The sequence below is a fragment of the Hordeum vulgare genome, chromosome 6H (genome assembly GCF_904849725.1).
Source record: "Hordeum vulgare subsp. vulgare chromosome 6H, MorexV3_pseudomolecules_assembly, whole genome shotgun sequence".
In the NCBI taxonomy this organism is placed as follows: domain Eukaryota; kingdom Viridiplantae; phylum Streptophyta; class Magnoliopsida; order Poales; family Poaceae; genus Hordeum; species Hordeum vulgare.
Genome location: NC_058523.1, coordinates 232,960,540 through 232,981,793, shown reverse-complemented (window position 1 = coordinate 232,981,793; position 21,254 = coordinate 232,960,540). Strand labels below are relative to the sequence as shown.

At 45.7% G+C, this 21,254-nt stretch overlaps 1 protein-coding gene across 2 annotated transcripts; it reads right to left on the bottom strand.

Moving 5' to 3' along the window:
• Positions 1–709: 709 nt before the first annotated feature.
• On the bottom strand, positions 710–8,409 carry LOC123404348 (kinesin-like protein KIN-14D). 2 transcript variants are annotated; one of them, XM_045098267.1, is made up of 19 exons: positions 8,151–8,409; positions 7,816–8,072; positions 7,570–7,738; positions 7,267–7,394; positions 7,056–7,139; positions 6,862–6,939; positions 6,699–6,791; positions 4,917–6,377; positions 4,749–4,830; positions 4,567–4,662; positions 4,287–4,463; positions 4,058–4,164; positions 3,756–3,937; positions 3,027–3,191; positions 2,703–2,956; positions 2,443–2,615; positions 1,747–2,153; positions 1,507–1,601; positions 710–1,058 (listed from the first exon to the last, which is right to left on the bottom strand). In XM_045098267.1, exons 1-19 carry the CDS (start codon positions 8,185–8,187, stop codon positions 976–978), a joined length of 4,128 nt encoding a protein of 1,375 aa, XP_044954202.1. In that variant the 5' UTR covers positions 8,188–8,409; the 3' UTR covers positions 710–975. The 2 variants fall into 2 exon arrangements, with proteins under 2 accessions (XP_044954202.1, XP_044954203.1); XM_045098268.1 differs by lacking the exons at positions 6,862–6,939; positions 7,056–7,139.
• Positions 8,410–21,254: the final 12,845 nt, after the last annotated feature.

Genomic DNA, 21,254 nt, shown 5'->3' with positions numbered 1-21,254 from the left:
CCCGGGTTGGCTGTGTGGGAGTGAAAGGCCCCAACCAGTAAGTTGCCGTCGTGCAGGTGGTTTCAGATCGAATAACTTTCTACATACGTTAACCGCCACTCTAGTGACTTTAAAGAAACAATATTGTTTTTTTCCACTGATGCAGGAATCAAGAATCAAGATACTCACGTGATCTCTCGACAACAAGTCATCGATAAGGTTTGGGAACGAGGGAGAGCAATCTTGCTTGTGACAAGATGGTCATGATATATATATATAGGGTCGCGCTATTTGTCACCCTAGATGAGGAATAGTTATTCTTCACCCTCCTCTATTTTAACATCAATGCACCGTAATTTTATGTTTCGTAATTTTTTTCTTATTTTATACGTAAAAAGAAACTGTAAAAAAATATAATCAACATAAAAATATTTTATGTCACAAAATTATGAACATATAAAAGTAATGCAAAAAAATACAATAAATTCATTTTTTTCTAGTCTTGTGACCTATATTTTTTTTGTCAAATTTTACGTAGTGATTCAATATAAATGTAACTATTTGTATTTCAAATGTAATTTATTTGTAAATTGATTTTAAGATTATCTCGGGTGAAGAATAAACTGTTTTGCACCCTTGATGATGAATAGAGTTTCTATACCATCCTTCTTGAGGGGGACTTTCCCTCCCTCCCTCCCTCCCTAAGCTATAGCTAATTTAGGCAATAACAGATTATAAGCCTTCACTAAATTGCACCTTTGCTACATATTCACATTCTTAAACAACTTCTTGGAAGCTGTTTAAAGCGTACTGAAATGGTAAAAAGAATAAGTGAATCAAGCACAAGAGAGATTCCCAACACCTAAATTTTCACCTTGCCTAAGTTCCAACTCAATGGGCATAGTTACAACAAGCTAGACTGTACACTCTAAAGCTTCCAATAGATAATTTAAGGCAAGTGGAAAATGGTTTAGCCAAAATGGTAAGAAGCTTTATCTAGGGTCCTCGTTTTGCACTACTAGTAGCTCTTGCTGATTGAATTCCTTGGGTGGTTGTATTTCTTCGTGCCCCTGTTGGCACTGCAATTAGAATAAGAAAAAATATGTAGAAGTATTGAGAGTGTAGATATAATCCAGGTATTTGAAAGTTAATAATCAATATTCTAGTAAATATACTCCTTGCTAGATTTCTACAAGAGTCACTTATTTGTTATATACAGTACCAAGAGTTATATTGAGTTTGTATTAGATTAGATTGGTCATCTGTTCGTCAATGCAAATAGTCTTTTACTCTGGACCGTAGTCAAAACACTGGATCCATGCCAATGCATATCCAGCTAAATCCCGTTGTAATTTCAAGACATACTGTGCATGCATGTTATTGAGATTAGGAGTGAACTATCAACTATCAGTAAAGATAAAATTGTCAAACTCAGTTGTGTTTCTCCCAAGCAAGCATTATATTGTCAACCTTGGCATATTCAGAAAAATTTCAAAAATGTAAATGCAACCTTAAGAGGCATCTTACCTGAGGGTTTAGGAACAACATGATCCCTTGGTTTAGGCCGGAAGCCTGATCCTTTTGGGACTGTTAACTTCTGAACTCGAGATACCGCCTTTGTCCTACATGAAGGGGAAAAAAGTGAAAGTCACATACAACAACCACAGCCATGACAAAAGTTCCACCTAGTGGAGAATATGTATAATTTGAATTGTGAAATAAATGAAACTATTAAATCTTAGACTAATGAGAACAGGAAATACGCACAACCGCTCTTTCGCAGCACTAGACGCTTTCTCTTTCCCTTGGTCCATCACACTGCTTACTGAACTGTCAGTTTCCGCACCAGTGGAATTACCCCCATCAGATGCATCACTTAACCTTCCATCAGACTCAACATCACCAAGACCAGAAACCTCGGGTTCAATGGAGAGCACGGACCCAGCTTCAGATTGTCTATCACTAGTGTCAGAGAAGTTGTCAAGATCAGAGGCTGCTCCACTACCAACACTTGAGACCTTTCCTAGTGATGTCATGCCCGGAGAAGATGACGAATGCTTCAATATGTGATCAACTTGTCTGTTGGACTTCAGTTTGGAGGTGCTATTATTGAGTACCTGCAGCTGTTCGATTTCGTCGTCCTTCTTTGAGATAGTATCTTTTAGCATCGAAAGCTGCAAGTCGACACATTAGATGTCAAGAACTATAACTGTATTGCATTATTAGAAAAAAATATTTTGCCACATGACAATACTTTTTTGAATCTTGACGCCTATCCTTCAGTTATTTGCGCCCCTCAATATCAATATCATTAGAGAGTTACGCTAATATGTTGCAATATCACTGCATTTGTAGCTTACTATTGGTCCCTAAGGTCCTTGCAATATCACCACACCTCAATAATATTTTGTGTTGACTTAATATTGTGTAGTGTGTGTGTTGGTAGTATGGAGAGCATGTTACCTGATCCATTAATTCTCTGACATCCTTGACTTCTTTTCCCTCCTTATTGGTCCTTGCAACACCTAGTTCCACCCCAGACACTCGTTCCGCAAATTTAAGAGTACTTAAGGTCTCTGTATAAGATGAAACATCTGGATTGACCTGGACAAACATTAGAGTCTTTGCATGCCCGCCTACATATGAAAAACTTCATGCCATGAATCTCTCTATGCAACACATACTTATGTGACAAAAATGAGTTCTTTAGTTAAAAAGAATACCCAGAGAAGTTTGCAAGACTTGTGTAAGCTTGCTATTTCTATATGGTACATGCACATTCTTTTGTGATAAAGAAAATATAACATCCCCAAGAGCAGCCAGAGATTTGTTGATGTGTTGTGCTTCTTTGAGCCTGTCTCCTGTAACAGCAGAGCGGTCCACCCTCTCACTTCCAGCAAGATCCACAAGGTGTAGAGCACCACGTAAAGTGTTCCTAGTTATTAGATCTTGGCCTCGGACATGAATTATCACAACACTGCAGGAGATTACCCACTAATAAGGAGGTTTATTCCTGCAGGAAAAGAGAACTGGAAAAAATAACCTACCTGTGAGATCTGCTGCTTCTCACATTCAAAGCTGTTGCGCTCATCGCTCTATTGCCGTGCCCAGTTTGCATTAGCTCAATGACATGAGAAGTTGAGTTGACAGGACACATTGTTGCGTCAGGAACAACAATTCCGTTTGGCTGCATGGTATTCTGAATCCCTATTGTGTGCAAGTTAAGAAAAAAAGAGGGAGGAGGGGGGTTGTTTGAGTCTGCAAAGGCAATTCATGGAATTACAAGCAAGACTATGATGGTAGTGATCTCATGAATACTCGGTACGGGCTATGATGAACCCAACCAAAGTTACAACTTTTTGGGCCTCTTTGGTTGGTGAGTAATTTTGCCACATTTGCGTTACCTTACATGCTCAAATTCTTAGCCACACTTTGGCTTTCCTAAGGGAATCATGCCACATTTTTTGTGTGTATGACATGTGGGGGTTGTTTCTCACAAGAAGAATCTTGACTTTATAGACACCTATTCCAAAGACTTTCTTGCTAGTAACACATGAATTCCGAATGCATAAAACCATGACTAAGTTTTGTTAGAACTTGCAGAAAACACACACAGACTACTATACCCAACTAAAAGCTGTAAAATTCCAAATACCAATTTCAACTAATTTTGTTATAATAATATTACCACATAAATCAATGGATAACATAGAACATGCGGAAAACACACGCAAGCTACTACATAGTGAAGCCATTTTGGACAAACAAAAGGATATTTCTTTTGTGTACCACCACCACCATCAAGGAGATCACGGATTTGCTCATTGTAGATCTCAATCATTTGGACAGTAAGTTCATATGTGATCATGTCTTGCCGAGCATGGGAGATATTGAAAAGGTCATTTAGTGCTCTATAGTTGACGCCCCATTCCTTCTCAGTTGCCTTTTCAGGACCCATCTAAGAAATCAATTGAAACAAGATATTGTAAGAACATAATTGACTATTAAAAAATACTATTAGTTCTTCAATGCAAACAGAAATAAAAATCTAAAATTTCATGTTCTGGGAGCTTCATACCATAGTGTATGTTTTCCCTGATCCAGTTTGACCATATGCGAAAATGCAAACATTGTAGCCATCAAGAACTGATCTAATTAGTGGCTGAATATCCTTGAAGACCATGTCTATAAGAAAAATTAGGAGATAGAAAAATCAATTTATGACGTACAATGTATTACTGCGTTGTTACATCATAAATAGAAACTTGAGAGAAGGTAAATTGCATGGATCTCACTGTTATGAGTACCTTGTGTAATGGTAGGCCCAAATACTTTGTTGAACGTGAAATTCTTGCTCCCTTCCTTCTGTTTTGTGGGGTTCAATAAAACAAGTTCACCATTGACACCAATATATTCAACTGAACTGGAGGCCTCATCCTCCCCAGGTTGAAAAGGTCTAATCCGGCAGTAAACTCTGATGTTTCCTGCTTCGTAATACTATGTTAACCTAATATTTTTAACTGTACTACCTAAGTTAATATAATAGCCAAGCACAATGAACTGATGATTGTAGTACAAAACTGACACCTTTTAGTTCCTGGATCTCATTGAACAATTTTCTGTTTTCTGCGAGAGTTGCATGATATTTTTCTGCAGCATTTGTTACCACCTTAAGGTTTTGTCCTATAAAAATGTAGTAATGTCAATCGTGATGTATTGATGAAAACTATGTAAATATGAACCATAACTACTCGCAGGTTTATTCTTACCAAGACCGGCTAATTCTTCAAGCCATCTTTTTTGACAATTTAGGATTTCATGCCTAACTGAAACAGAACATAGCCTCAAATCCTGATAAAGCAAACCGATATTCACATAACTGAAAATTTTAGGAACTCCTGATGGAAACCGAGAAAAGGAATTGATTTCACGAATACCTGAACATTTTGTACTTGCAAACCCAAAAATTGGTTGACCACTATTCCTTTCTGCTCCCAGAACTGGATTCGAGATTTAGACACTTCTTCAAATTCTCTTTTTCTCTTGATAGAAACTTCTAACATGAGCTCTATTTCTTTTATCCTATGTTCCGACTCCTCCTTTACCTGGTAAGCTCTGGTCTCTAATTGCTGACTATGTGTCTCATGCAATCTTTTTGTTGCTTCAAGCTCTTGTCTGAGTTGCAGAATTATGCTGGCATTGTCTTCCTTATCTGCAAGAAGCCTAACTACATCCTCCTCCTTAGATTCTAAGAGCTTGCAGGCTTCTTCGTATGATGATCTTAATGCTTCCATTTCCCGCTTAACTTTCACAATTATACTGTTACCATCCTCCTTTTCCTTCATCAACCTAAGAATGTCCTGATTCTCCTTAGTTAAGTTGTCTTGTCTAAGTTGCGAAATTATACTGGTATTGTCTTCCTTGTCTGCAAGAAGCTTAATCATATCTTCCTGTTTAGATTCTAATAACTTGCAGTTCTCCTCATGCAACGATGTTAATGCTTCTAAGTCCAGCTTAAGTTTCATAATTGTATTGTTTGAATCCTCATTTTCCTTCCTCAACCTAATTATGTCACTCTTTTCCTTAACTGATATATATGTGTCTTCATCAGTTGATTGCTTCATGGTTCCAATTGTGCCTTTCTTCAGGTCAGCCTTATCTTCCTTCTCCTTCGTTGACATGGAAATGCCTTCCTTCTCCTTCTCCTCTGTCAACCTAACCACACTAGTGTTCTTCTCTGAAATCAATCTATTGATACCATCATCTGATGTTTGTTTTTTGTCATTAATACTACCATTTTCTGAATTAACCATATCTTCTTTCTGTATTGGCCTAACCATATCATCATTCTCCTTCAGCAGTCTAATTATATCTTCCTTCTGCTTCAACAACCTAACCATCTCTTCCTTCTCCTTTGTGAATCTAAATATAGTATCATCTTTCTCCTTAAGTAACCTATCATTTCCCTCATTGGTTATTCTTTGTCTTTCTTCAACCATGACCTTTTTAAAATCAATCATATCTTCCTTTGCCATTAACAGACTAACCATATCTTCCTTCTCCTTCAAAGACCTAACCATTTCTTGCTTCTCCTTTTTCAGTGTCACTATAGTATCATCCTTCTCCTTAAGTAACATGTATTTTTCATCATCCACTATTTGTTGTGTTTCTTCCACCTTGCCCTTTTTCAAGTCGACCATATTGTCCTTTTCCTTCAATAACCTAACCATATCTTCCTTCTCCTTCAGCAACCTAACCATATCTTCCTTCTCCTTCAGCAACCTAACCATATCTTCCTTCTCCTTCATCAATCTAGCCACCTCTTCTTGGCATTTCATCAGCCTAGCGATATCTTTATCTGGTAGTTGTCCTTTGTCTTTGAGCTTATCTTTGTCCATCTGCATGACAAGAGTGGGCTTTCATAAAGAAACAGATCAACTTTCTTCATTGATGATAAAGCTATAGCCACTAAAGTACGTGAATTGTCATTGTTTAAAGAGTGGGCAAGAAAGTCAGTCAGCCTTGTTGTTACTTTAAGCTATATCAAATGTATAAATGGGGTTCTGTTGTTATTCTCGGTCCCACTATTTTACAATTTACTGGAGATGGGAAGAGCTCAAAACTTATTGAGAAGAAGCATGAAATTTACTTGCAATGCATAAAATTTCTGGTAAAAACAATTGGGAGATAGATGGCTCACAGAGGGTGCTAGAATTTACATGTGTTTGCCCGCTTTGCCCACCTGCTAGTGCTTCCAGCACTCTTATCCTTGACTGATACTTCTCTTCACGAGCTTTAATCAGGTTATTTTGCTACACACAAGAAAGAAATCACAATGGACTATTTGATACAAAAATAAACATGAACAAATATTTATCGTACATTTCTTATATGCCCGGCCTGAGAAGACATACGCCGTTCAATTTCAACTATGACCTTCCTCAGCAAGCAAGCAATGCGCTAGAATGAAATATTTCCATCCATTTACGCAAGGAAAGATGTTAACACATGTAGAAAAAATCTCCTAAATATGTAAAAAAAAAACTAACTATATTGCTCTTTTATTAGAAGCCTACGTAAGGTATTTGTCCATTCTTCTTGTCGATGCTCTCATCAACAATGCTGTTCACGACACCTAGAAGTGATTGAGTGGGTGCATTCTGCAAAATATGAACAAGTTGGCACCAGAAAATAACATAGGTTTTCTTTTTTAGTTTAAATAAATTTCCATGATAACTAATTGATTATTTATCCCGTTTCAAGTGTAGTATGTAGCATTGTACTTACATCCAAGCTAGAGGATTTCATCAAGTCTGAAATCTTACAACCAGGAAGATCAGCATATCCCCCTTGTTTCATCGGAAGTACCCCTGATGGAGAATACACATCGGCCCCTAATGAAGGGTTGGACGGTTCTGAATACAAAGATGACAAAAGATGTTTCAAGTGGCAATCAAGTTATTCCCAAGCTTATTAACTTGTGTGGTGAATACTATCACAAATTCTCAATATCAATGCAAATTGCCTAATGGAGAATACTATCGCAAATTCTCGATATCAGTGCAAGTAGAATAGCAGGAGAGTCCTGACCTGACATAATTGGACTGGTGAGCACCCTTTGCAGCTTGGCAACCATATACTTTCTGCTTCCCTCGCTATCGCTTCTGGTGAGGAAAGTAAGGTTCCGATCTTCGCAGATGCGTGCTCCAAACCGATCCTTGAGGGCAAGAATGCAGGTCACAACAGTTGTCATTTGACCCTGGATGGATGCATGAAATTTAATCAAGGATAAGAATAGAGAAGAATTAATAATAGGGATATGGCAAGCGAAGCAACCCTCTCGAGGTCAAAGGCGCTGAAGGTAGGCACGCCCATCCGCTCGACGGCAGCGCGGAACCTGCCGACATTGTCCGTGGAGGCGTCATCGAGTAAGGCGCCGGGGCAAATCTTCCTGAGGAGCGCGCAGAGAAGCCTTCCTCCGGAGAGCGCGGCGTGCAGGTCGTTGTCGGAGGCGTCGGACGGTGGCGGCAGAGGCACGTCCGGGAATATCACGCGAAGCCAACCGACAGCATCCGCCCGCCGCCTCGCCGTGGCTTAACATCCCAAGAATTAGTTAGTCAACCGATCGACCCCATAAGGACAGAGAAGAAAGAACCAACAAGGGTGTTCACCTAGGTCTGGCGTGTAATTGGGAGCGCAGAGGGACATGGAAAGCAAGGTGAAACGGTGCGCCAGAGACGGGCATGCGGTGGGTATAAGCCGGCTAGCATCAAGGGGGCACCGAGGAGAGGGAGGTGAGGACGGGAGGGAATGGAGCGCGCGAGATTCATGGAGGCGGTAGCCATGCGGGTCTCATGCTATTTTTAGGTGGCGGCGATGGAGAGAGGTGGAGGAAGATGGCTAGAGTGAGACTCAGGCTGTCAATGGGGCCATCCCCGTCCCAACGATAGCCTTTACATGCATGTCCCCGTTCCCATGCACTTCTGTGGGGATAAAAGGAAAATCCTATCCCCATCCCCGTCAGGTTTTTTATCCTCCTAGGCAACCCATACACGCAATCAACACCAACCTTCGATACCATTTCAATAGAAAAAATAGCAATCCAGCATAATAAACAATATCGTGTGGCTAGGTTAGGGATTTCTTAGGCTTTTTCATCAAAAGGGTGGGATGGGTGGAAATTTGGGTGGGCAAGGGCGGGAATTACCTCGGGTCTACTAATTTTAGGGCCCATGTGTAAGGCCTTCATGGTCGATCCCTGTGTGGTGCAATAGGTAAGGTATTTGACCTATCAGCTTACCTGTGGGCATTAAAGCTAACACATCCCCATTTCATGATAGAGTAATTACCCATAAGGATGCGGGTTACGGTTAAATATTGACGTCTTCAAGTGAGACACGCGATGGGAGGAAGAAGAAGACGACGACGAGTCTTTTAGCTTTGTTCGACTCGGTCAGGACCAGAACTAAAGACATGGCGCATTCTAGCCATGAGAGAGCCCATCAATCTCGTGGAGCATAGCCTTTTTGTGGCGGGAAAGGGTTGTGTATTAATTAACTTGGCTCAAGATAATCTTGTGCACATAGATTTACAACCCTTTCAGGACCAGATTATAACCAAACGACCGTCTTAATCTCAACTCTCTCAATCTAGGCTAATTCATGACTAACACGATTACTCTTTCTTTTGATAGCATGGATCTTAATATCCCTCTCCCCTCTCATCATAACTGAGATCTCTTAGGTAGTGGCAGTGTGTTGTGATCTGTCAATCTAGGGATTGGCTATCATCGAAGCAGATTTAGCACTATCTGTTGCGATGATGAATGGAAGTGAGCTTCATTCCAAGGCAAGAGCAATTCCCTTCTTGCACGCCTCGAGTTACCAAGTGAGAGCATCATCTTATGTGAAAAGATTGTTACACGAGTTGAAAATAATGCTACCGGAGTTGTCTCGGAGCACCATTCACGTGCCTCCATTGCTTGCATGTGCCATGTATGCACCATCCACGTTAAGTGTGAGCCACACAGCCTACCTAGGCTTAGGCACTCTCGAGCGCTCACCTAGAGACAGGAGTGTGTTGGTGCCTGGTATGTTGTTGTGGCCTCTAGCAGCCAGTGCATCACTGCTGCTGAATCCTGTCAACTCACCACAATTGTTGCTACCTATCACGTCGTGTGTGTTACTCCGTGCCTCCACCGCCCCATGGCTGGTGTTGCATGATGTTGTATGCAACGCCGTGTCTATTAGAACCATTTTACCTTTTTCTTAATCTCTCTGGGGTATTGTTAAATGCATTGTTTAGGAGTTCATCTAATTCGTCAATTAATGGGACAGTTAATTGCTACTCATAGGGTGACCAAATCACTCATTCACCGTGTTAACTTGTCAGTCCAATTAGTTGGTTGTTAGGCTAATTAATCATTGTTGGGCCATTAACTTATGGGCAAAATACCAAACAAATGCATGTAACACCTCCCATCCCCCTCTCGCTCCTTAATAGCCAGGGTTTGATCAAATAATAGCATTTTTGGGAATATTACATAGCTAAGAGCATGCCAGTATGATATAATAAGAAAAAAACTAGATATATGTTGGCAAGTTCCTATTTAATCTATCGATTAATGGTCGACTTATTAATTCGGTTAATAGGTTGATTCATTGTTTAATCGCTACTCTCAAGCCAGCCGAGCAGCTACCAATTACCGATTTCCTAAAAAATGGTTGAATGTAGGGAAGCGATGGCACGTACGTGTGCAAGAACCATCGAGAGGCTTTCATAGATGGGAGGGACTATCTCATGTGTGATCTTGTTGCGTGCGTGCGATGTGCGCCACTTGGTCATCAAGAGTGCCATGCAAGATGTGTTCAAGAGTGGTTGAAGCTCGTCGAAGAGCCATTCCGACCCTTTGTTACGCACCAACTTGATGTCCAGGAGCGTCCAGTCTTTAGCCACCACCCTCCAAAGCTCGACTGCACGAGGGCACCTACACATTGCGTGAAATCCAACCTCACATTCCAAACCACACACGTGCATAAGTTAGTGGTTTCCAAATGATGGGAAACCACGTTGCAGGAGAGTGTGTCACAAATAGCCAAGCAAAAAATCGTACCTTTAGGGGACATGGGACCCTATATTGTCCTTCATATTGCGCGCTGACCATGTGATGCCCTACTGGATGCACTCACGGATGGACACTCACGCTCGTCCATCGTGAAGCGGTACTCGGATCGAACTGTGAAGATGTTGTTCTTCTCGGGAGCCCAAGCAAGGATGTCGTCGGCGATGCATGGGAACATTTGTATGTTCCTTGTGATGTTGACATCAACATGATGAAAGTGTCCGTGCAGGAAGTCCATGCACCATGCACCACACTTGTCGAGTAGCTCGGCCACCCATCGGAGCCGACGGGTTCCTTGAGAGGAGATCAACTTGCCGGACAAAGCACCCAATAGCTATCTGTCACGCAGATGTGAATGCACTTGCCGTTCCCAATGTGCCACACTAGCCCCTTCTTGAGGAGCTCGAGCCCATACTGGATAGCCTGCCAAGTACACGAAGTGTTCCTAGAGAACATCGTGTCCTCGAGGCGTCCCTCTAGATAGTAACGAGCTTTGAGAATCTGCGCACAAAGACTATTGGATTTAGTTAAAAGGCACCACGCTTGGTGAGCCAGCAGTGCCTAGTTCAACAAAGGCTGATGGATACTATGATTCCCCCACAAGTCGGGATGAGACTCCGGACGAAAAATGAAAAATGGGGGAGGCAAAATGAGCCCACCACAAAAAAGGAAACAAAAGACGCGAAAAAAAGAGCCCACCATGAAAAAAACAAATAAATAAGTGAGAGAAAAAGAGATAAGGGACTTTTCTACTATCCTTTACGACACTTGTGACTCAAAGTGGCACCATGTTCTTCATATAGAAAGTCTCTTGTTTTGTCACTTCCATATGCTAGTGGAAATTTTTCATTATAGAACTTGGCTTGTATATTCCGATGGCGGGCTTCCTCAAATACCCGAGGTCTTCATGAGAAAGCAGGTTGGATGCACACTCACTTAGCTTCAGTTGAGATTTCATACACTTATAGCTCTAGCGCATCGATTGCATGGCAATCCCTACTCCTCGCATTGGTATCTGTTGGTGGGCATCTCCATAGCCCATTGATACGCCTAGTTGATGCGAAACTTTCTTCTCCACTTTTACCCCTTTGAAACCTACCACCATATTCTATTCCACCTTTATGCTATATCCATGGTTCACGCTTATGTATTGAGTGGGTAATAAAAAGCTAAAGCACGTTAAAAAGTATGGTCTGGTTGCTTGGTTTGGGGTGCTCATGATTTATATTTTATGCTAGGAAGACCAGGCATGACAGGTTATATGATTTTCTAGGTATAGTGTTCTTTAGCATTGTTATTTTGAAAGGACATAATTGTTTGGTAGTGAACCTAAGTATGGATGTTTTTTGTCAAATTATAGACTATTGCCTTTTATCATTTGTATCTTAATATTCATGCCATGATTAGACATTTGTTCAAGATTATGTTAGGTAGCATTCCACATCAAAAGTTATTGTGGGGGATACTACCCGGGGGTACCAAAGGCTAAGATTATTACTCTCCAAGACAATTAGGGGGCCGCGTGCACCCCGGTCCGACTGGTGACAGCTGGCCCATCCACACGACTGGCTGGAGGCAGTCGGTCCCCTCAAGACATACGTACGGCCGGCTGGCGGCAACCGGCCCTCCTCTCCAACGGTCGGATGCAGTATGGCCGACCCACTGGCCGGTAGCCAGCCGACCGGACTGCCCCGTCCCATCGAGTCGTACAGCAGTACGCCAACAAGACAACACCGCATGGCTACAGTACCCCTGGCACACGCTACGGGCATAGCAGATGATGATCCATCCAACGTGGCTACAGGGGGCCCTAAGCGGCCCCGATGCTTGCTAGACGGCGCGGCTCTGTAGCCCTCGTACCTCCCGCGCACGCGTCATGGCGACCCGGCGCATAAACCGCTGGCGATGCAGGTCGGCGGGCCCTACGATGAGACCCGGCAACCGGTGGGTCCCCCCAGGCCGGCTAGAGGCTGATGGCCGGGCCCCACCGGTGACCTTATCCTGAACACTGTATCACTCTGGTTGCACTATAAAGCCTCCCCCAGCCCCCCGAGAGAGGGGTTGGTTCCCTTCGCATTAGCACACACGTATACTACACCGATACAGCTCCAGGAGCACCATTGTATTGTGACCCGATATAGTCACACAGATAGGACGTAGGGGTATTACCTCACCGGAGGTCCCTGAACCTGGTAACACCGGCGTCATGTGTCTAGCGCCCAAGCCCGTTCCCAGACGCCGCCGGCGCCCATCGGCCCCAAATCATGAGATAAGCCACCCTATGGCATCTGTCCCGGAAATACCACGACAGTTGGCGCCCACCATGGGGCCGGCAACAACGCCGACCGGAGTGACGTTCCGGGTGGGACCCTACACTGCTTCTAGCGAGCGTGTGGCGCACGGCCTAGTCGTGCGCTACGGTGCATCCGACTGCGTCAACAACAACGCTCATCGCCTGGAGGACGCGGCCTTCCCAGTCGATGGCTCCATCATCTCGTTCGGCTCGCACCGCGTCTATGTTGTGGTGGTGGCGGAGCACTACCACACTGACAAAGCCAGCGATGATGTGCTACCGCCGGCAGGCGGCAGCAGTCTCTCCAGCGACGTCGACGACCTCTTCCCTCGTGTTGAGGTGCTCACTACTGCTTCGGCAGCTCGGGCCTCAGGCCATCGAACCCCGATCCGTGCGGCCGTGGAGTCACTCCGCACCCCTATGCCGCAGGCGGCCGACCCAGCGGTCGCCTCCCAAGAGCTCGACAAGCATCGCTAGCAGCTACTTCGCGAGGCGGAGGCGCTGGAGGCAACCCACCACGACTTCGAGGCCGTGTGGCGCAAGTTCACCGCCGCCCACTGCATCACGCCGGCTAACCCTGGGCCGAGTCGGATCGCCTTCGTGAGACGTCGTGGGGGCATCGTAGGCCAGGAGCTGGCAGGCGACCATCCCCTCTACGACACCCTCGTCCAAAACATGCGGGCGTCACGTGCCGTAGTCGCCGAGCTGAACGAGTTCGAGGGTGAGACACACCAAGCATCTTCACCTCGCAACGGCCAGAACCGCCGCAACAGCCGACAGACTGGAAGCCATGGCCGGCGGGATCACAGCCCACCGGCTGTCAACAGCCAGGGCGGTCAAGGAGATCGCCAGTCGGCTCGGTCCGGCAAGCGCGAGGAAGGGCCACGAGGCCCGGTAGGCGAGCGCATCGGCGGTCGTCAGCTGCATGACCAAGATGCACGCCTCAAGCTCGATCACATCGCCAAGACCTGCGCGGTGGAGGAAGAAGGCACTACCGGACCGTCGTGCTTCGGGCCACGCATCCTCAGCGAGGCCTTCCCCAAAGGTTTCACCTTGGCCCGCGACACCCCAAGTACAACGGCTCCACCAAGCCCGAAGACTGGCTCACCGACTACACCACTGCAGTCGGCATCACTGGCGGCAACAAGCGTGTGCCGATGCGCTATGCGCCACTCATGCTACTCGGCTCGGCCCGCACCTGGCTTAAGAGCCTGCTAGCCGGCAACGTCAATGGGTTGCTCGACTTCCAGGAGGCGTTCATCCGGAACTTCACCGGCACGTACAAACACCCAGGCCGGCCTCGGCAGCTCGCCCTGTGCGTATAGGGTCCGGACGAGCCGCTCCTAGACTACCTCACGAGGTGGACCGAGCTTCGCGACACTTGTGAAGGCGTTCATGAAGTGCAGGCCATCCAGTACTTCATCGACGGGTGCCAAGACGGCACCCTACTCAAGAACAAGCTCATGGGCCGGGAGCCCTCAACCCTCGCGCATCTGATGGCCGTTGTCGATCAGTACGCCGTGGCTGAGTCTTCCATGAAGCTCACCGTACTCGTTGACACGGCCGGGAAGCCAATAGTGCCCAAGTCGGCTACCACTCCGGTAGTCGGCCGATCCCAGCCGGATCAAGGCAAGCGCAAGGCCGACGAGTTAGACATTCGTCGGAACTCCCGGCAGGTTGCGGCTGTCGAGGACGTACGGCTGGCGGACGGTCCAAACCCCTGTGACACCCTGATTTTTTTTCAACTTTTTCTTCCAAAACCTTTTGGAGTTTACTTGCAAACCTATAGGATTTGCAAATCTTTTCAACCAAGTTGGATTGTGAGTCTCTAAAAAATTTCCAAGCAACCCAAAACCCTCCTCCTCTTGCCAAAACCTTTCTTGGATTAATTTTCAATATTTAATTATTTCCAATAATTCTTTTCTTTACTTGGGGAATTATGGCATCACCATGGGTTGTGAACCAACCTATAGTTTGGATGCTCAAAAAAAACCCAAACTTTTTCCACATCTTCTCATAATCATATGATTCCAAAATCTCCAAAAATATTTCCTTGCCCAATGTAAAATTTTGGCCAGAATAATTATTTCTTTTCTGACCAGAATTGTCCCATTGTGAAGCAACCCTATTTTTCCTATTCTATAAAATTCCCAATAAATTTCCCCAGATCCTAGGGATCCTATGTAGCCCCAATATGCAAAAACATCTGATGGTCCAATACAAATTTTCAGCAAGAAAGCTCTGTTAAGTTTCTGTTTAATCTGATCCTTTGTGAAGGAAGTGCTAGCTAGGGGTGCACAAATGATCTATAAATTTTTGGGCATATGTGCACTACCAAATAAGACTCCTCCACCAAGTTTCACCCACAACAAAGCTTGCATGTGAGTGACCCAAGCTCATTTCCATTCTGGACCAGAAAGATGGTTTTCAAAGGAACTATATTCAATTTTTCTTCAAACCCTTTCGAACTTTGCTAGTTTGTAGTCTTTCCAATGCTGATAACCCCAGACATGTCACCTTGCTCCATCTCTATTTCATTTGATCTCTAGAACCTCCTCAAGTTGGCTGGCAAAACCTGTTGTTGATTAGATCCATCAAACCAGAGGGCACCTAGTCGAACGAGTGGCACATGGAGGCTAGTTGGTCGAAGGACTACCCTGTAGACATGGTGCGCAGGCTTGCGTGGCCTCGTGGTAGCCGCACCCGTGATGATCACGATGCTGCCATGCCGCAGCACGCGCTCTGTGCGGTTCCAGTGGCAGATGTGCTCGCCCGAGCCGTCTCTCACTGTCCCCCCTTGTCCATTGGTGTCGACGTCGTCCCTGGTAGCCGCGTGGCACCTCCCGAAGCCTCTGGGTCGCCGGAGAGGGCCGCCGCCGCTCCCAGCCAAGCTCCGCCATGGGCAGCACAGTGGGCTTCGGCCACTGTGATCGTCCACAAGCCATTAATGGCTCCGGACCCGCCCCGTCGCTCCCCTGCCCTCCTCCATCACCTCACCCCCACGCCATGATGGCCAGCTCGCCGTCCTTGCTCCAGTGGCAAGCCCGAGCCTCGCCGCTTTGGGAGAGCTCGGCAGCGCTCGTCGCTGGCCTATATAAGGTGCTGCCCGAACCCCTCCTAGCCATCGCCCCTCCCCTCCACCTCTGGATTAGCCCTAGAGACCCCCAGCAAGAGCCGGGAGCTCGTCTCCCTCAGCTCCAGCAAAAGGCTCCGTCGCCAAATCGCCTCTATCGCTAGCCACCTTCGCCCTTCCCCAGCCAAATCTGAGGCCACCATCGAGTACTCCTGGTCTCTGTGGTCCTCCTCGAGCCTTCGATGAGCCAAACCCCTGTCGGAACCATCGCCGTCGACGACCACCGTAGCTTCCACCCGTCGGAGAAGAAGGGGTGACACCGTGTGTCCACCTCCGGAGGAGCTACACGTACAGGGGAACCGCCATCGAGAGCCCGATCCATTCCCGCCATCTCCCAGCCTCGCCGCTGTCTCTATCGCCGATGAGCACCGCCGGTGTGCCGCCCTCCTTTGTTCCCCTCCTATCTCTCTGTTTAAAAAAGGGGAGGCCCCACCTGCTAGTGTCTGAGGCCCGCGCCCAAAGCGGTAAGTGGAGGCGCCTCCTCCACTTTACGCCTTCGAAGTGGCCCCTGTTAGGTTTTAGTATTTTTGATTTAATTCCATATTTCACTAGTAACTTTGACCCTTTATAACTTTTTATTCCTAAGTCCAAATCAATTCTTTTTGCATTGAGTTGGTACTGATCCCCTCTAATTTCTAGTAGATTTTGGTATTTTTCCCATACTCACAGAATTCCTGGTTAATAAAGAGGTATTATGTGACATTTTATTTTCTTTTGCAATTTCAAAATATTTCAGAGGGAAACTTTGGTGAAGACCAGGAGTGTTTGAACAACCCTACTGATCCAAGCAAGCCAGGATACACATGTGATGTAGTATTTTCATAGCATAGCATATTTTCATGCATTATGCCCATTTATTTGCTATAAAATAAATGCATAGTAAATTATTTAATGTAAATAATTGCTCATTGTTATAAACCACTATATTTGAAATAACTTAGTGGTTGATCTAGAGTCACCTGTCCACGCTTAACCCTGCAACCACATTTTGCCGGTATGGGGCGACCGTGACTTGAGCTAATCGCGCGACCTTTCATCGGTACCTCCAAAGACGGAGGGTTATGCACGCGTGCTACCCTGATCAGGTAGGCGGTGATAACCATGTGAGCCCAGTTGAGTTGTTTCGGGCCCGTCCCCAGTTGGGACAGTTTAGTTTGGCCACGACGGTGGCAGGTGTCATGAGGACACAAGGCCACCGAGGGCAGGACTCCGAGGGAGGATGATTGTCGGTGGTACGTTGAGAGAGTCACGGGTCAGGCAGGTTTCGTTGGAGGAATGCTGGTCCACCCGAATGGTATCACGAGGTCGGTGCTCCATAGTGTGGGTAAAGTGTGCAACCTCTGTAGAGTGTCAAACCAATTCGAATAGCCGTGTCCACGGTAATGGACAGCCCGACCAGACCTTAGTAGATGGTCAACCATATCTGTGTTGTAATGATGGAAGAACTCTTCAAATGATTAGAGATGCTCGATGAGTATTTTGGGTGTTGTGAAACAACCCAGACATGAGTAAGTTGATAATTGGTACAATCAGTAATCTTGCTTAATAATTTGCTATATTGATTGCCATGCTATTGTTTGCTGCATTACTTGGTTGTTGTGAGCTTGCGAGTACATTCCAAGTACTCACCTGGCCTATCATGCCAGATGCAGGAGAAGCCGAGGACGGAGGTCCTGATGGTCCGTACTAGGAAGTGTCCACAACAGTGTCCCTGTGGATGGAGTTGCCGCTATATTCCGCTACGCCGTAGAAGTACTTAGTAGTCTCGAGGCCCCACTATGTTTCATAAATAATGTAGATACTGTTGAAGCACCGAGGGTGCCTTTGGCCTCGCTATCCTTGTAAGATATGTACTTGTAACCATATGCTATCAATTAAGTCAGTTCAGTTTTGTTCCAAGTTGTTGAGTGTTTCCAGAAGACATGATCTCTGGGTTGGAAACACTGGTAATCCGGTTCTCTCAGCTGGGGTGCCACTACGCTTTGTATCAAAGTCACCCTAGTTAGCTACGTTAGCACGACGAGTAGTATAGGGTCTTGAGTATGCATTTGCTTGTTGCATTTGATTGCTGCATGGCATGCATCATGACTCATTGTTTTACTAACATTTGGCTTTGTGAGTATAGATGGCACCAGTCCCATATCATTTCCAGTATGAGCCTGCACCATCCTCCTTTCCAGCACTGCTCCGGAACGTCTAGTTTCGATTGTACCCTCACGGCGAAGAACCAGTTTACTAGGTGTTTCGGGAGCAGCTTGCCGAGTCCGTATACGAGTACCATGCACATGCTTACTTGGTTGCGAGCTCAGATATTGGTAGCTACTCTCACTCTACTGAGGGCGGAACGGCTCCTACTCCGGAGCTGGCAATCTAGTTTGCTGCAGTGGAGGCTCTCACTGACTTGCGCTTCCACGAGGTCGAGATGCAGACTCATCCAGGTTTCTTCCACTATCCCACCCTGTCGCCTTTGACAGGACGAGTCATTTTTGCTCCTGTAGACCCGACATGTGACCGTGCGAGTGTTGTGATGTCTTGCTACATGAACGCCAGCTATCGCACGATTGTATCCCTGGGTGAGGAGCTGTCCCGTCTCCAGGCGGCACTTGTTGTCGCAACTGCAGTGCCACCTCCATCCTAATCTGCTGTTCCACCCCCATATTCACCACCAGTTCCACCCCACCCGAATTTGATATTCCCGCTAGCTCTTCAGTGCCACCAGGCACTTCGTCTGGCAGCCGTCGTGAGAATCCTTCTGAGTGGGACTCACTCCTAGCCACTCCTGCTGCTCCAATGCTGAGGCGTCGTGCTCCTTCTTCCTCGGAAGCAGGACCGTCCCGTCAGCGTCGTCATGTTTCCTTTGGTCCAGAGGATGAGATCAACATCATTAGTTCCGACTCCGACTCAGGATCAGATGACGAGGAGTCTGCAGTCTATCACTGTTCGTGCCATCCGCGCCACTAGAGTCGAGGTTGGAGTTGCTGAGCATGCATCTTTGCATATGTCAATTGCCGTATGAGCAGTCTAGTCATGATATTTCCCCTACTAGCTTGCCATGAATAATGTTGGGTCATATTGTATAATTATGTTGTTTGCTTATCGCTTTTGTCGTGAACTCTCTTTTGGTGTTTTATGACCATGCTTTCCCTTATGGATGTTGCTCATCGATTCGGTATTTTGCAATGGGAACAACAATTTAGGATGAAGAGAAGTTGTAGCCAAAGCGGCGATGGAACCCCTATCCGTCGATCCGCCAGACAGGCAGGTCAACAACCAGAAGACCTACCACCTCCACCACCCGAGGCACCGACTACTCATCAGATCATGAGGATGTTTGAGGAAAAGAGGAACTAGGATCTTATGAAATTTCTGAGAAGCATGCAGGGCATGGTAGGACAGAATAACAACAATACGTCACGTTCCAAGTTGTTAGACTTCTAGAGCACCAAGCCATCCAACTTTGCTCGAGTCGTGGATCCGATAGAAGCCAATGACTGGCTAAGGACTATTGAAAAGAAGCTAGACATAGCCCGTTGCGATGATGCAGATAAGGTTCCTTTTGCCACTCACTACTTAGAAGGGCCAGCAGCTATATGGTGGGATAGCACAAAGGCAACATGGCCCTGTGGAGAAGAGATTACTTGGGAAAGATTCAAGGAAGCATTCCGCAAATACCATATCCCTACTAGCATAATGAAGATGAAGCAAAGAGAATTCCTTGCTCTTACACAAGGAGGTATGTCAGTAGCTGAGTATCTGAACAAGTTCAACAATCTGGCACGATACTCTACCCATGACGCATCCACTGAGGAAAGGAAGATAGATCACTTCCTAGGAGGACTGAATCATACCCTCTGTTGTCAGCTCTGTATGCTGGATTTTCCGGACTTTCAGACTCTAGTGAACAAGGCTTTCATTGCCGAACGGGAGCATAAGACCGGGTATGATGACTACAAGAGGAAGTTTGAACCCAAGAAGGACAACAAGGAACAGATTGCACAGAAGCCACGTACCTGGAAACCAAGCACATTCGTATACAAGCCTACCTGGAACAATAGTAACAATACCAACAAGACATTGAGCCAGAACAAGACCTTCGGCAAACAGCCAATACTAGAGGATTGCCGCCGCAACAACACTTGCTTCACTTGCGGCCAAAGTGGACACTATGCCAAGCAGTGCCCCACCAACAACGGGAAACCATCCTCTGACATCAAGCCGCAGGTCAACACCATTGGACGCCACCCTAATCCCAACTATAACCAAGGGCGCGTCTACCATGTCTCCGTCGAGGAGGCGTGCGAAGCTCCAGAAGTCGTCCTCGGTCTGGAGTTGGCAGAGCTAAAGAAGCAGTTGGACGAATTATTGCAGAAAGGATATAGCCGTCCAAGCATCTCACCATGGGGATCACCAGTACTATTTGTCAAGAAGAAGGATGGAAGTTTGCGAATGTCCATAGACTATCGCCAACTGAATGAGGTCACTATTAAAAATAAGTACCCGCTTCCCCGCATTGATGATTTATTCGACCACTTAAATGGAGCACGGATATTCTCCAAGATTGACCTCAGGACGGGATATCATCAGCTAAAAATCAGAAAAGAGGATATACCCAAGACAGCGTTCACCACCCGATATGGCCTGTATGAATTTACGGTCATGTCATTTGGACTGACAAATGCTCCATCCTATTTCATGAGCATGATGAACAAGATTTTCATGGATTTCCTAGACAAATTTGTGGTGGTGTTCATTGATGATATCCTGATATATTGCAAGAATGACGAAGAGCACATGCGACATCTCCGTGTTTCTTGGAAAGACTGAGATTCCATCAATTATACGCCAAGTTCAGTAAGTGCGAGTTTTGGCTGAAAGAAGTGGGATTTTTGGGACACATCCTGTCCGAACAAGGTGTGGCCGTCGACCCCAACAAGGTAACAATAGTATTAAACTGGAAGACACTAGTCACGGTGACCGAAGTCCGTAGCTTCCTGGGATTGGCAGGCTATTACCGACGGTTCATAGAAGGCTTCTCGAAGATAGCTAAGCCACTGACGGAATTGCTTAAGAAAAATTAGAGATTCGTCTAGACGACAGAATGCGACAACAGTTTTCTGGAACTAAAGACAAGACTAACAACAGCACCTGTCCTAGTCCTTCCATACATCCACAAGAGTTTTGATATTTACCGTGATGCTTCCCGAAGAGGATTCGGTTGCATGCTGATG